Genomic DNA, 16,202 nt, shown 5'->3' on the forward strand with positions numbered 1-16,202 from the left:
CCAGTGCTATAATGTACAGCTAGACAGTCATACTCAATTACTGTACCTTTACACATGTTCTTCAATTATATTTATATCCATTATGGAAAGGTTCGAGATGTAGATATGGAGGAGGATGGGAAAATCAGCTGGCAAGAGAAAATAAAAAATAAAGAAGTTCTGAGAAGAGTGAATGAAGAAAGAAGGTAACTGATGTGGATAGCGAAAAGGAAAAGAAATTGGTTAGGATACTGTCTAAGGATGAATTGCCTTATAAGAGATACTTTGGAAGGATTAGTTTCTGGAAGGAGAAAGAGGGGAAGAAGGTTTCAGCTTCTGGACGATGTGGATATCGAAAATTGTGATGCCTTAACAAAATTAAGGCTGATAGTAGAAATGAATAGAGGAAGAATTGTTTGCTGAAAGAACCTGTCAATGTGACAGAACACTGATAATGATAGTAAAGTTAGTTATTCTTGGATTCGTGGTCTTCACGAGTAACGCCTTTTTTTTTTTTTTTTAGAATTATTTATGCATTATATTGATTTTTAAAGAAAATATACATACGAATATAGTAAAAAAAATGTTCCGATTTACAAATTGTGGTTGTACAGCGGGGGACACTTCTAAATGGTACACCTTAGCCGTAAATCTCCATATGGCTGTACCATTTAGAAGTGTCCCCCGCTGTACAAATATATTGAACGTATTGGAAATAGCGAATTGTTTAAAACATTATTATTATTATTATTATTATTATTATTATTATTATTATTATTATTATTATTATTATTATTATTTCTAACAGTAGTATACTAGTGGTAGAAGAAGTAGAAAATTAGGAAGAATTCCACAATTGCTAGGAAACAGTAGCGTTAGTTCTTGATCAGTCAGTTTTGACCCACACTAAGAATGTGGCTTATGTATTCATCAATTGTTTGTTAAACGCGTTGCGTTCCCAGACAGTACGAATCAAAGTTGATACGGCTAAGGTCATTTTATAGACATGTTGTTACTTCACCTTTCTATAGCGCATGCAGTGAAGAAAATCGTCTCAACTCTGAAACAGAGAGAAATTGAATATTTTTCATATTGTTATACATCGGAAGTATCAATATTGCAAGTGATAAAAGGTTCCTGAATTAACTCAGTGGGAATCAAACCCAGTATTCGCAGCTTGTGAAATCGACCTTTAAGCCACTACTCTAAGACCACTGTTAAGAGGGAAAAGAATACTCGATGTGAAGTTATTTAGGAAATAGCACACTTACGATTTCAATATTGCAATAACGACGAAACACACTGATTTCGGTCATGATAAAATACTGAAGTGTTATGTAGAAACAATAGTCTAGAGAATTCAAATTTTCAATAAATTTTAAAACAAAAAGACATACAAACACACAAGAACATGAAGAAAATGGTCTTTAGAGGATTAGAACCATAACTGGCACTCCTCTTGACTGGAATCTGGTGTTTCAGACAACTGGAATATTTGTGCATGGTGAACAACGGAACATAAATAAATATGTGTTTTAGTAGGACAATGGGAGGCAAAATGTTCCAATAGATATGACATCAAATCGAAAATGTCTATAGAGCGTCCCACCCTTAGATTGCAGTACAGGAGTAAATGGCAATGCTTTTACTTATGCCCATTGTTGCCAAACTTAGCCTGAATTTTAGAAATAGTTTCTTTTACTAGGTATGAATAAATTATTGTAGAACATTGTATTCTCTATTAAATAATCTGTTTTTCTCACATCGAGAAGAATTTAGAAGTATTGAAATACATTGAAAGAGTGAAATCTTGCTAATGGCAAATTCTAACGTCGCGTTAAATATATCACGTCATAAGTTCGGAACTCTAAGAGATACAACGTTGAAACTTATACAGCTATTAACATCATATTTGGTGCCAATGTTGGAAAAGTTTGCATTCAAAAAAACTTTTTGAATTTTAAAATAAAAAATAAAATGTAAGAGAAAGTGCGTATACTATTGCAATGCAATATCTAAAAAGTTGACTAGTGAGAAACTTTTTTATTTTTCAGGTTAGATGGGGGTACAAAGCGAGAAAAATATTGAGAAAGGATTGAAGTTATTTTTAAAACAAATTGCAGGTCGATATCTTTCTTTATTTAGGTTTTATGACTTTTAGTGTTAAGAGACAACCTTCCAAAGCGCGCGCGCATCTGACCAGAAGAAAGGCAGTGACAGATCTTGCCAGTGCTATTTTCTTTATAATGTTTGTTTTAAAGTTACTGATGTAGAGTATTGTGCTATACCGATTAGTGTTTACTGTTGATGCTATGCGAGCGCGAATCTACTGCTTAACGGAAGCATATTCGCAAAATCGCATCCTGAACCTCACCTACGATAAACATTGCGCCAACTCCACTCAATCTTACGTTCCACTACTTACTTCGATTGTTTTCCTTGAGTTGCACGCACACAAACACGTACACACACAGACACAGACACACACAGACACACACACACATTATATATATATATATATATATATATATATATATATATATATATATATATATATATATATATATGACAAATATGTATTAATAATAAATCTCCTCATTCCTGGTGATAAAAAGCTATTAGTTTCGTAATTGATTCATTTGAGTTTTACGTCCCACGGTTATGCCGGTTAGGCTAAAGGAGATAATTGATTCATTATGTTCGCATGTAGTCCTTAATGCTGTTTCAGATGCTGACAATTTTGACAATAAAAGTTGGTTTCGTTTGCAATTCCACTTCTCTTATTTACTTTGAATACTCAGATGAAAATGCCAAAGGGTTCACAACAAATAACTTTATGAGCTCACAAAGCAGAATGAAAGGCCTCTTTATTTCTCCCCCCCCCCCCCAATGCTTCTTTAGGAAGCAGGGTTTGATAATTCTGTTTGGTTTTGTTTCCTCGCCCAATGATTTGTATCTTGTTGGCTGTCACTATACGTGATTCAGTCACACCTTGCGCGTTTGTTTAGAACGGATATAATAGGGTTTATTTTCATTCTTCTTCTGTTTCCAGACTGATATTGTGTGTCTGAGGTGTCAGAAGTGAGTATAGAAACTAGGAGGTTCAGTTCCTATTCACCATTGCATATGTCATCATCATCATCATCATATTTTATTGGTAGACCACTTGCTGCAACTCAGAAGCTTCCATGATCCACGGTCTTCGGTTAAGTTCTTCGTCTTCACGCATGATTTTTCTATTTTCATATCGTCCAGTAATTGTAGTCTGTTTTCGTCCCGTCCCTCTTTTTCCTGCCACCATACCCTCTAGCACGTCCTTCATGATACAGTCTTAAACATCAGAAGTGGGGAGAAGCCGCCTTCACAATATACTTTATGATGTAACTTGTTTGACAAACGGAATTGGATTAGAGGATATTTTGCGTACATAGACGAATGAGCGTTCTCGTACGTCACATTTTCTCGTCACTTATCATTATCATCCTACTCCAGTTTTCACTCTTATCCAACTTCAGTAGCACTATCTTACCTATTGCTATTCCTTAGTTTTCCGCACAATCGCTGCAGGAAATTTTTGTTTAGAACTGTTTAGCCTGCCATTTATTTCAATCATATGTTTTCTATTCGTTTCATATGTTCTCTCGATTTCGTATTGCTTCCATCAAAATTTTATTGCAACGATTTATAAACCATCATTTAAAAAAAAAGAAAAAAAGAAAACTTCTAACACACAATTGTTAGACTGTTATTTCGTACCCTCCAATTCGCCGTTCTAAATGAATTTGCGCGATTGGAATGACAAAAGAGTTAAAAATATATCCATTTAAGAAGGATTTATTTACAGACTCATCACTCTTTCTTTCTTGTTCTTTCTTCGAAAGAAAACATACGGCGGAAGAAATGTGGCAACAGCGCGCTCCATTTACTCTGTACTGCAATCTAAGAGTGGGACGCTCTATAGAAAAAGCAATTACTAATACATACATATACATACACACATATATATATATATATATATATATATATATATATATATATATATAATTTAATTCCGTAGTAGTAGTACTATTATTATTATTATTAGTAGTAGTAGTACTAGTACTATTATTATTATTATTAGTAGTAGTAGTAGTACTAGTACTATTATTATTATTATTAGTAGTAGTAGTACTAGTACTATTATTATTATTATTAGTAGTAGTAGTAGTACTAGTACTATTATTATTATTATTAGTAGTAGTAGTAGTACTAGTACTATTATTATTATTATTATTAGTAGTAGTAGTACTAGTACTATTATTATTATTATTAGTAGTAGTAGTACTAGTAGTAGTAGTAGTAGTACTAGTAGTAGTAGTAGTACTAGTAATAGTAGTAGTAGTACTAGTAGTAGTAGTAGTAGTAGTAGTAGTAGTAGTAGGTCTTGTAATATGAATGGTAGCAGTTGGATTAGTAGGAATTGCAGTATTTAGATAAGAATTTTAACGCCCTGCTTGAGCATCGAGGATATGTGTTATGTGAAACTAGTTTTAAAAAATTCGGGTATTTCTTTATAATTATGTTCTTTCACGAGGCACTAATATACTTCATGGATTGTCGTGTTTAGTGTTTCTCCAGTCTCCTCGATATTGGGAGCAACAATCTCGAGACCAGGCATGTTTAACCGTTAGCCCGCGAAGCCGTGATGCTTGGCCCGTGCCCTCAAACGTACGTTTTATGCATATTTTTTGTTTATTAAGTTACTTTGAATGGACGTCTTTTTGTGAAACGTAAAATAATAAGAATTATAATGTAATCAAACAAAAACTGAAGCGATTGACTTTTCCACCCTGTTTATTTCAAAACTATTTCAGCTTTCAATAACACTTGTATTAATAATGTTTATCATGGAAAAAAATAAACGTAAAGCACAAGGATATTTTTAAAGTTGCCACTGTTCAGCTTTCAATAACACTTGTATTAATAATATTTATAATGGAAAAAAATAAACGTAAAGCACAAGGATATTTTTAAAGTTGCCACTGTTCTATAGAAATGCAAACAAAGTAAAGTTTTAAAGGTATATTAACAACTTTTAACATTTAGACTTACAACCACAAAACTTCAGTGTTTTTATCTAAGTTTTACAAAAACGTTGACAAGGTTTTAAAAATTGCTTTGGCCTCAACATAATGTCCAAATGCTCAAGTGACCTGACAGTTTATATTATATTATATTATATTATATATATATATATATATATATATATATATATATATATATATATATATATATATATATATATAAAACGTTGGCATCCGTGACCTAAAAATAGTTCTTAGTATTATGTATAATTTACCTGACAGCCGATTGTAATAGTGATTGGACTTCAGTATCTCTGATATGGTGAACATTCATCTCCACAAAATTCAATCTTCCTGACACTTTGATACTGCCTGTGAATGCCTTGTTTGCGTCAATCCTCAATATTTCATCACTAAGCAATGCTGCGTCTAAAAAGCAAAGATGTTGAAGTAAAATTAAGAGGGTGGCTAAAGATTTGTAAATAAGTAATGTTATCTAAATGACCTTTTGACAAATAATGAACACCCTTGTATAAAACCTAGAATACTGTGGGAGATTTGGATATTGTATGTATTTAGCCTATGCAATGTGTTCTCCGTAAAGCATTTCTAGCCAATTGGCTAGCAAAGTTAAGAGTCACCAGGCCATAAAGCAAGGATAGGTAGTCAATTTCTTTCCCTTGTGGTTTATGAGAATACGAAAATCTGGAAATTATGGTGTTAAAGTGAAGAAATAGTTTGAGAATCTGGATTAACGTTCTTGATACCGTAAACAAGACCTCAACAATTCTACAATATTGTTAACATACAACGCGAGAGGAAGGCAGAACATAGTCGGAAATTTTAATGTGTACCGAAACTTTTAGAGAAATGTTAGTATTTCGGATTGAATTGATAGATTCAAATCGTACGGTTCTCATAGGCTTTTTTCGTCAACTCGGCTGTTAACATTGGTATCTTTAAGGTACACTTCTTGAACGTAAACAAACATTTCAGTACAAATAAATGATAATTAAATAAACCTTATGGTACCGGTGCCACAAGAGAAAGGTAGATTTCTTTTGCTTGGAGTGTAAAATGGGCAGTGATATTTTGTAAAGGAGGGTAGAAATCAACGATTCACGGGTAATACTCGATTGTAAGTTAACTGTTCTCTTTCGAAACACACACAAACACACACACACACACACACAAACACACACACACACACACACACACAAATGTATGTAAGAACCTGTATCACGTTTTATTATAATTAATGCAAAATAAATTAGCAATATAGACACATCAATAGTGTCGTTCCTCTTTACTAGCGCTGTATGCACAACCTACAATTCAAAAAAAGTTTTTACATTAATCGTACTGTCAGTGGCGTATTTAGGATTTTGTTTCGGGGGGCTATGCACAACACGTGAATAAGCACTTATATTTTTCTTTTTCGGTGCCGACAAATTTTAATGAAGTGCATATAACAAATTTATGCCGGAAGGGGTGGGCTTGAGCCCGATAGACACCCCCTAAGTACGCCACTGTATACTATATTATTATTGAATTAATAAACGGAATCATAGAAGAAGAGAGATACTACATATAAAATTATTAGAAAAGAATTGGTACAATCCGCGGCAAAAAACCTGCAACATGAGGATGCAAGTTTATTGCGAAACTACGCCTAATAGCACAGGAAATGAACATAACATCTAAGTGGAACGAATCACGTCAGCATAAACCTCGGCCTCCTCCCGTGCACACTTATTTTGAGGCAAAAGACTTCGTCATTTCACAATATACTTATATGCTCATGTTGCAGGTTTTTTGCCGCGGATTGTACAAGTATAATACATTATCTACAAGAGAAATTCATTAGGAAATTTTACTACAGAAACTGTCAATGGATTAACGGAAAAAACAGAAAATGTAAAAGAATATTGAAATTAAATATGAACAACAATAAATTACGGAAAAATAGGTTTGCTTTTGCACTTGCTTTGCCTTTGAAGTAAATTGTATTGCACTTTCACAGAATTAATTGGCATACCCTCCTAATGAGCACTCGATGAAACAGCAACATTGTACATTAAGAAAACAGTCTAGGATATAAGGAGAATTCTTGGATAATATACTTTCTGGTGAGTACGCGATGCCAAGACTCGAACGGGACGCAACATCCGAGTGCAACATCCTTAAACACGAATGAAATACTCTATTCTCTTTAAATCTTAGACTGTTTTTTCTTAGTGTATGTGCAAAGTTTGTCAATATATTGCTTTGGCATAATTTACTGTGGAACGACATTTTGAAAGCACTGTATAAAAAGACAGTGCGAAACTGTGTAATCGATTTTCATTCTATATAATTACAGAGAGAGAGAGAGAGTACTCTTTTGTTTATCGGACCCATTGTTACGATACGCAAAGACAGATTATAGAACGAACAACACAAACGTGTGTTACTAAATTTATACTGTGAATGTAAACCAAGGATGTTATAAAATAGAGGATCTGCCCATACGTATCTTCATCATATGAACTCAATGAAGCCAAAAAACAACCGAGCATCGTCTGAGCCGGCACGTCTGATTGGCTACTCTTGTTTACGCCATGATTGTTGGCTCGAAACATTGCGATCTTAGTGGCGCGGAGCGGGCAGAGAAGGTGTGGCGAAGCTGTGACGTATGGCTTCACGATTTTCTTGTATGGGCACATCCTCTATTTTATAACATCCTTGATGTAAACGCTGTAACAAATGCAAGTTTTACTGATTAATGTAACGCTAAACTAGGTTTACCCCTTTAAAACTACTTGCCTTGGTTCCAGAATTGAGACACACAATTTGTAAATCCTTTACAGAGGAAAACTAGACCATTTGTTATGCAGTGTAGTACTCAGTTGCGTTAGCAATGAAAAATTTTCACTGGACTCGCTGCTCTGAAACTGTCATTTAATACTGTAATATTCAAATCGAGGAATTGAGAACATCACATATGATTTCTAATTTCATCCTGATGCTACTCGAATCATCACCTAACAGTAATGGTTTGTGTATTGGTCAAGCAGCTCTTATTTGGCTCTGATCGTAGAAACAGGTATTTCTAGTTCTACAGTATGCTGTGTCACACCAGCTCTCAACGCTTTTTTTTTTAAATTCACTTCAATACCCTGCGATCCATGTCAGCTAGGATTGCTTTCCACCCGCTGTTCTATTAGGTGGTCCTCTGGTTGTGTTGACATGAGTTCTGTATGCCTTCGTCACCTTGATTGAACATTGTTGTTTGCATTGCATATAGTCTTTGTACCAGTGGCGTAACTACGTTTTATGGGACCCCCTGTAAGAACATACCCAGGGCCCCCTGCCTTAACATCTTTTCGTGGAATGATAGATAACATAATAAACAACTATACTTCCCAGTATCTGTGAATAATGAATTAAGTTCATGTAACTACTAGGCCTAAATATTCATAAATGGAAACCACTTTGTTATACATATAATTTATTCAATAAGCTTCAAAATGGAAGATGGACTTAATTCTTTCCCGTCAGTGGCGTTAGTGTCCATGAAGAATATCGAGAATTAATTGAGTGGTTTGCTTCTTGCTTTCCTGCCAGCAAAATTCTTTACTAATTCCCATACATTCATTTTCTTCAGCTTTGTTAGCATTTATTGAGAACAGTGCTAGATTACTTAAACTATTTTGGCCTACTGTGCTTCTCAGTTTTCGATTAATTTCAATTTTGATTTATTGATTTGGTTTAATGTCCCTTTCAGCAGCGAGAATTTCAATTTTGAGAACAACCTCTCTGCAAAACTGACAGAGCCAGGAAGTGTCACAAACAACAAATACGCAGTAATAAGTTCCGAAAAAGCTAGATGTCAATGACTTATATTCACAATTAAAATCCTTGTTAGGTCAAACAGAATTCTGAACACTTATTTCAGATTTCAGCTGTTACCCAAAGCAAATTACTTCCATTGGAATCTAAGAATCAGTATTACAACTGTAATTTGTTTGAAGTATTTGTGCCCTTCTTAGAATTTAATCATCAGTGAGATGAATTATATTGGCAGGAAAGAAAAAGGAAAATTTTGGATACTGTTCACGCAAAAATGTAAAACGACAATGTAACTGTGAATTTAGTATGTGAAATAGTTTAATCTGACAAAGTTTGATTCACTGTCACTGAGACGACAACCTTTTTGAATTGTTGGTATCTAAATGATGGCTGAACATTCCACTTTTCACACAGTTTAATTGCTTCTTCCTTCAGATTACTCTAGTCATCCCTTTTCTCTTGTAAGTTGCTTACACACTCCTATTTCAAGATCAGAGCCGTGCCGTGGAGGGGCCGAAGTGAGGGGCAAAAAATTGGCAGAAAAAGGGGCAAAAGAAAGGAAAAATTAGTTGAAATATATATATGGGGGCGCCGCTGTAAACTTTCGCCCCGGGCGCTGATTTTCCACGGCACGGCACTGTTCAAGATCACAAAATTTTCCCTGAAGTAATTTAGATACTATATTTAGATATACTTCCGATAATACCGTGGATAGTATCACTAAGAAATACAAATTCAAAATCATCTATTGATTCTATCAAACAGTTAGTTTCACTTCTTTCATTTGCAATCTTACTGGTGAGAGGCTATAATGAAGGGCCCCCTTGGAAGTGTCGCCTCCCCCCAGAACTGCGGGGTTTCGCGCCATAGTAGTTACACCCCTGCTTTGTACTCGCTTCAATTTTCCGCGCACTCATCAATTTGTGCTCCTTGAAAATTTAAGAAGTTTTAGATTTGAAGAACCATTGTATGGCCTGTTGTTACATGAATCCACACCACACCACCTCCACTATCATCCAACCCATCATTAACAGAAGTCAGTCACAGTACAGGCTTGTTCAGTGTAGCAAAGTTTATGTGCTACAGTAGATTATTGTTTTATTAGATTGATAATTATGAATATTCTACAGCTACGAATAATAATAAATTTATATGTTTTATTACCTCCTACATATTTATCATCTCGTACATACCTTTTATATTATGTTCAATCTCATCTAGAAATTTATCTACAGTCTTTAAGCACCCATATAATGAACTGACATTTAATAAATATCCTAAATCCCAGGGGACTTGCGAAAGAGTGAGCGAGTCCCAACTTATGTCGTTTTCAGCGATGGTGAGGTTTGTTTCCCCTACAATAAGATGATGCAACGTCCAGAAGCCTTTAATAAAATTATCCTCTTCTGGATTAAGAGCCTCTGCTAACAGCTTGTCCGTAGCTTCTAGAATAGCATTTTGGTCTAAAATTAGTCTCTGAAAGTAGAACATTGTAGGATCAGGAATATTCTCTACTATATTTATTTATATTTATTCAATTATTTAAGATTCCTGAATACTTGATGAAGTGGAAAGAGTCAGTCAAGTTTTAAGTGCAATAAACTGGTCTGCATAAAAATAGTTGGTTTAGTTAGATAATCATGAAGCAGGATAGCTGTGCTATCGTAGAGAGGATCATGTTAGTAACTTGCTTTCAGACTAAACAATATGAAAATTACTCTCAACAGTAATTTCTCTCTCTTTTTCCTTCTCTGCATGTCTATCTATGCGAACGAGCAAGAGAGAGAGAGAGAGAGAGAGAGAGAGAGAGAGAGAGAGAGAGAGAGAGAGAGAGAGAAAGAGAAGTGAAAAAATAATAAGGTACATAGAGCGAAAGAAGGAATAAGAGAGGAAGAAAAGAAAGCAAAGAGAAACATGGAAATAGAGAAAGAGATGGCAAAGATACAAAGTTTCTACTTTGCATTGCTTTCTACTCAATAAGTTGAGCACCTGTTAATCTGGAACTTAGGCGCACTGAAGCATCGTTATTCTTATCCTGCTAGTGATAGTGTGTTGGACAGCAGCGACATACTTGACTTATTTTTTCACTTCTTAGATATCCTTTCAGAATATCCTTAGATATATTTTACTGGCGTATCTGCAAATTTGCGATTTTAAGTTAACACAGGTACATTATATGATTCTATGAGGTGTATCGATCTTTCGCCTTTTTATCAACTTGGTATCCACAGGAATGATGCCTCCGTCCTCTGTGATTCTTAAGTGATCGGTAGATCTAATAAAACCAGATAAAGTACCTGTGTTAACATCGCATCGCAAATTTTGAGGTATGCCTATTGGTTATTACAACAGCAATATCTCGGATGCTTGTGCAAGGAATGACGCACAAAAACAATTTTCCAGTTATTTTCAGTCAAGGATCACCAGAAAGTGAAAAAAAAATTTCTACCCATGTGTATAGGGAGTTAAGTCATATTTAAACTTATACGAAGTTATGAATTTGTTTATTTTGAGGTACCTCAAGAAATTAACAATATATCAATATACTTAAATAACCTGTTTATTTTTCATATTACTGTTTACCTGAGTGAACATTGCTCTATGTTGTTTCATTGATAAGTACTGTGTAAATAAACAAACATACATACATACATTACAACAACTAATAATTATTTTTTTATTATAAATATTCACTTCCTGAAGTACTGTGAGGTGCAAGTAGCTATAGATGTAATCTATGCATACCAAAAAAACACAAACACAATAAAGGTAAAATATATATGGTGGAGTGGCTAGGGATATTCAATTTACTATGAAAATTACTAAATATGTAAATAAACCTCTTTTGCATAGGTAAATCCCTGTTTAGAGTGATAAAGGCGATCTCCTTTTGAAGCCGCCACTGCCACATTGATAGTCGGTAGAGCATAACAAAATAAAACAAAAACAAAAATGAAGCAGCAGCCTGTTATGAACTCTTTACACTCATAACTGTGTCTTTATGTTCTCTGGGCAAATTCCTTCCTGGGCCCCATTCAGGAAGGTGGTCAGATGTACACGAGTAAGGAGAAATGTTCCCTTAGCTCTCACTCCTGAAATAAAAACATGTGGATTAGCATTCGGGTACTCACCATGCAGGAAAACAGACACCCTCGCTATACTGTTGGAAGATGAGTATTTATTCCTCCTCATGAAAAACATAAGTGATGGTAGACAACACTCACCACTATCATATTACAACACAATTATTTAGACTTTTTCTTGTAATGGTGCACCACTCTCACTATTTGATATATATACACATTTTCACACCACAAAGATACTCAAATTGATATATACAACACTTGAGATCTATCCGACCTCTTAAATTTATCTGCTAAGCAGATAATCAAACAAAATTTTACTCCTCATGTGAATGAGTTCAGTGTCTCTAACAGTTTTTATTCAGAGAGGAGAGAAAAGAAAAAATTATAATAATAAAATACTATTTATATGGTTAAATACAACTTTCCGTATATATTACGCAGTGTCATGGTGAATCGCTGTGCCTAATATCCACTTCAATGGTAGTCTCTTCTAAAATAGGGATTAACAAAAAATCTATGATGGCAATCACACAACAGAGGAAATTTTCCACATTTCCATTCCACTGGACGCAAATTGTTCGTGAAGAGTAAACCAAATATGACGGTCCACTATGGTGATTCAACTGATCCAAGAAATATCAGTTGATATAGCAATGTTTAAGATCTTGTTAGTCTCCTTGGCTAAAAGTTCAAGGATGGCACTGCCGAAATAGCGTGACAGGCCTAGTACTCTCAAAAAGAGATTGGAGCAACGATTGTACTATTCCATAACCGGAATGAAGATCAGTGCCACTGCACTGTTAATAAGCTTTGTCCGCAGAATAACTGCTACTTAGAAATGCTGACACGGTCATAGCCAAAATAGCCATAGTTCAAAGAATTTTGGTTGCAGAGTGATTAAGAAACAAAATAAACATGACGTGATTCACACTATTAGAGAATATCACTGTTCTGCAGCACTTGTAGTGTTTCCACTATAAATTTAATATTTATAAGCACTGTCCACTACAACATCGTTGCCCGATACATGACTGTACATGTATATATTACACAGGACTCCATGGGAAAACGCTTTTCACACTGTCCTGGGTGGATACCTCTCAACTATTGAGAAGTTTTAAAGAACTTCACACGCTGTAGTTTTTGATACAAACTCTTCCGCGTTTCAGCAACAACTAGCCTCAACTAAGACCACGAACGGGTTATTAAACTTCACAATTTCCTGGAAAAGCATCGACTCGCTCTTCTAAGAATTCCAGCACAAAAGGTTTTGATGTCTCCGGCAATAACGGTGTGTGGTCCTTTTCACTCAGCCACACCGAAAACACGCTTGCTCTTGCAAACAAGCATACACTGCTTGATAGGTGCTGCCACCACTGTAGAGAGCGGCAGATTCGAAAGCTTCTGCTCAAAACAGAAGTCCATCACAAAAACACGATAAACATTTACTACTTTCACTGAAATAAACATTACAAATGATAGTTACACTTGAATACACATACATAAATATAGTAAATTATATACAGAATGCAATAGTATTATTCTATACAGCTGTCATCTCTCTGAGTATGTGTAGGAAGTCTCTTTTCCTCTGGCTTCCCTCAAAACTGTCTGCTACCAAACCCAGTAGCCATTATTCCAAGAGAGAGAGAGAAGAAACATTTTGTTATGATTAATTTTGACAATAATACAAGGTCTAAATTTCTTGAACGATGGGAAACACGGTGACAAATATAATCCTGAATTTTAAACGGTCTTTCCAAGAACTGGTGAGCGTAATAAGTTAATATTAATAATTTACACATAAAATAAGTCAAAATAAAATACATGTTTTCAAAAGTGCAGTGCATCATGGGAGAAATACTTAGATCCGTCGGCTGACGGTAACGAACTTGGGGTGAAGCCACGCTAAGGGCTTGAGACTTGCGAGATTCTTTTAAAAGGTGTGAAGACGCCACCTTTAGAAATAAGAAATCTATCATGTTGACGCTAAAAATTTTATGGCTTTTGAAACAAAGCCTGGAGAGCGTGTGTAAGCAATGTTTCCACCAAGCCATTGCTATACAAGAGGAAGTTACCAGTATACTTCCTATACTCAATGTTTCATCCTTCCTTGTTTATTCAGGGATTTCTCCACTCATTAGTTGTCATAGACCTCACATGCAGTTTCAGTGCAGACTGATGTCGCCAAGAAAAAAAATCTCTGTCCAAGCTATCTCTGTAGCTACGAAGTTTAAACTTCTATACATGAATCAAATGCATATGATATGATTTTTTCATTAATTAATCATATGTAGAATAGTATGCTGGCTATATAAATCCAATAACGCATGTAACATGTACAATATAAAGTCCCATTAATGAGATGCATGCAAACATTAAATGTTCATAGCCTATAAGGAATAAAATACATACATGAACTACAATACACATTAAAATTGTATTAATACTCTCGTATTACGCTCGGTGTTTACCCAATACTATTCATAGAAATTATATAATAATTAAAACAAAAGCAAATTAATAAGCAATTAATTTGATCACAAATTACCATATATTTAAATATTGATATGCAAATGTGCACTCATCTGCATTTTGATATGCAGATGAAGGAGAAGGCACACGGCCGTCTACAGTACTGACTTGATTTTGACTTAAGTCGAAATTGAATTGCTTAAGTTATGTAAAGGATTGTTTACGGAATGCATTATTTGCGTAAGTCTGGGATTACTAGGTACTGTTAAAATTATTTGTAACATTTAAAACGTGTGACTACAGAATGGATTGCAACCGTTAAAGTGTATTGAATAGTTATAAAGTCATAATATTATGATAAAGAAAATAGAAGATGAATATAGAGTACAGTATTATACTGTGTGCAAGAATAGAAATAACTGTACAATAGGGTGGATCGAAAACATCAAAAGTTGTCCAATTAAATAGCACTAGGTGTCAAAAGTTGTGCATTGACTAGTATAACATTCGGGAATTTTTCATAACTTTTGTATGTCATCTTTATTTCCCGCAAAGGCCTCAAAATTTTGCAATTTTTTAAAATCAAAATTTGACGGTTTTGAAAATATTGAATTTCTTTTTAAAGCTGACCAATAAAATCCAACTAGGTGTCAAAAGTTGGATAATGACTAGATTGACTACACCATTCATGATTTTGTTTAATTGCAACTTCATTTCCAGCAAGGGCCTGAAATTTTGTAGCTTTTGTGGCTAATTTTGAAATTCCACTTAAAATATTAAAAAAGTTTTAAAATCCGCCAAATCACTTAACACTTGCTTAAGAAAGAGTTGTGTTCACTACCATAACACCTATGGTTTTGAAGTAATTTTTCTGCTTTATCTTATTACCTGCAGAGGCCTTACAATTTTGGAATTTATACAGTAAATCTCAAAATTCATTGAAAAGACACAATTTTCAAAAATTGTAAAAATAATATCCTATTAGATTTCAAGCCTTGTGCGTGACTAGCATAATTTCGATGATTTTAAAAATATTTTTCCTTAATCTTCGTTACCTCCAACAAGTTTTAAAATGTAGTTTCACAGTAATATCTAAAAGTACATTGAGCATGATATTATGATACATTACGCAAATTTAACAATTTTGCATTGAAATTGTTTTTGATACGCACCTCTTAGTTGGTTCACAAACACCCAGAACTCAGCACGAGGAGATGACTGTATATAGAGTTCCGCCCATCCTCCCATTTCATCCACCCTACCTTTGGAAATGATCTATTTAACTCGTTGGTTTCCATTTAGATTTTGTTTCGAATGTGAGCACAATTGACATATCCAAAAGTCTTGCTCTGGTAAATCCATCTCGAGCTAAGACACCACACATTTCAGATGAAACTTCGGTAACAGTTTTAACGCACCTCTTGACTGCTTGGGTATGACATGGAAAGTGAAAAACAGGCGGAAGGACAGATCCTCCTCCGACAAATGTCTCGTCAGGGGGGTGGTTCGGTTACTTCGCATTCCTGCCAGTTGATTAGGTCAATGTAAGCTTGAGCACATGTAAGTGGATTGATGGAATACTGAACCTGCGTACAGAAGGTGTTTGGTTTGAGCTTTTGATCTTGCGTCAAGGATTTTACGCATAACTAGTTCTCGAATATGCTTTCGATCATCGGCGTGCATAGATACCAGTATATTCTCCGGATACGCGAAGAAACCATTGGCTGAATTGTCCTATCGAGAATGAGCTTCAGTTCATTGTTTAAGT

At 34.8% G+C, this 16,202-nt stretch overlaps 1 protein-coding gene across 1 annotated transcript in view; it reads right to left on the reverse strand.

Annotated features, from left to right (window-relative positions):
• fs(1)N (female sterile (1) Nasrat) overlaps positions 1 to 16,202 on the reverse strand; it is a 216,697-nt gene that overhangs the window by 87,720 nt on the left and 112,775 nt on the right. Inside the window, exons 8-9 of the mRNA XM_081772155.1 lie at positions 10,067 to 10,349; positions 5,318 to 5,471 (exon numbers count right to left, since the gene is read on the reverse strand). Coding sequence (XP_081628281.1) covers positions 5,318 to 5,471; positions 10,067 to 10,349 — 437 coding nt within the window. The remainder of the gene's footprint in view (positions 1 to 5,317; positions 5,472 to 10,066; positions 10,350 to 16,202) is intronic.

Source organism: Thermobia domestica, chromosome 9, assembly GCF_964235325.1.
Source record: "Thermobia domestica chromosome 9, izTheDome1.hap1.1, whole genome shotgun sequence".
Classification (NCBI taxonomy): Eukaryota; Metazoa; Arthropoda; class Insecta; order Zygentoma; family Lepismatidae; genus Thermobia; species Thermobia domestica.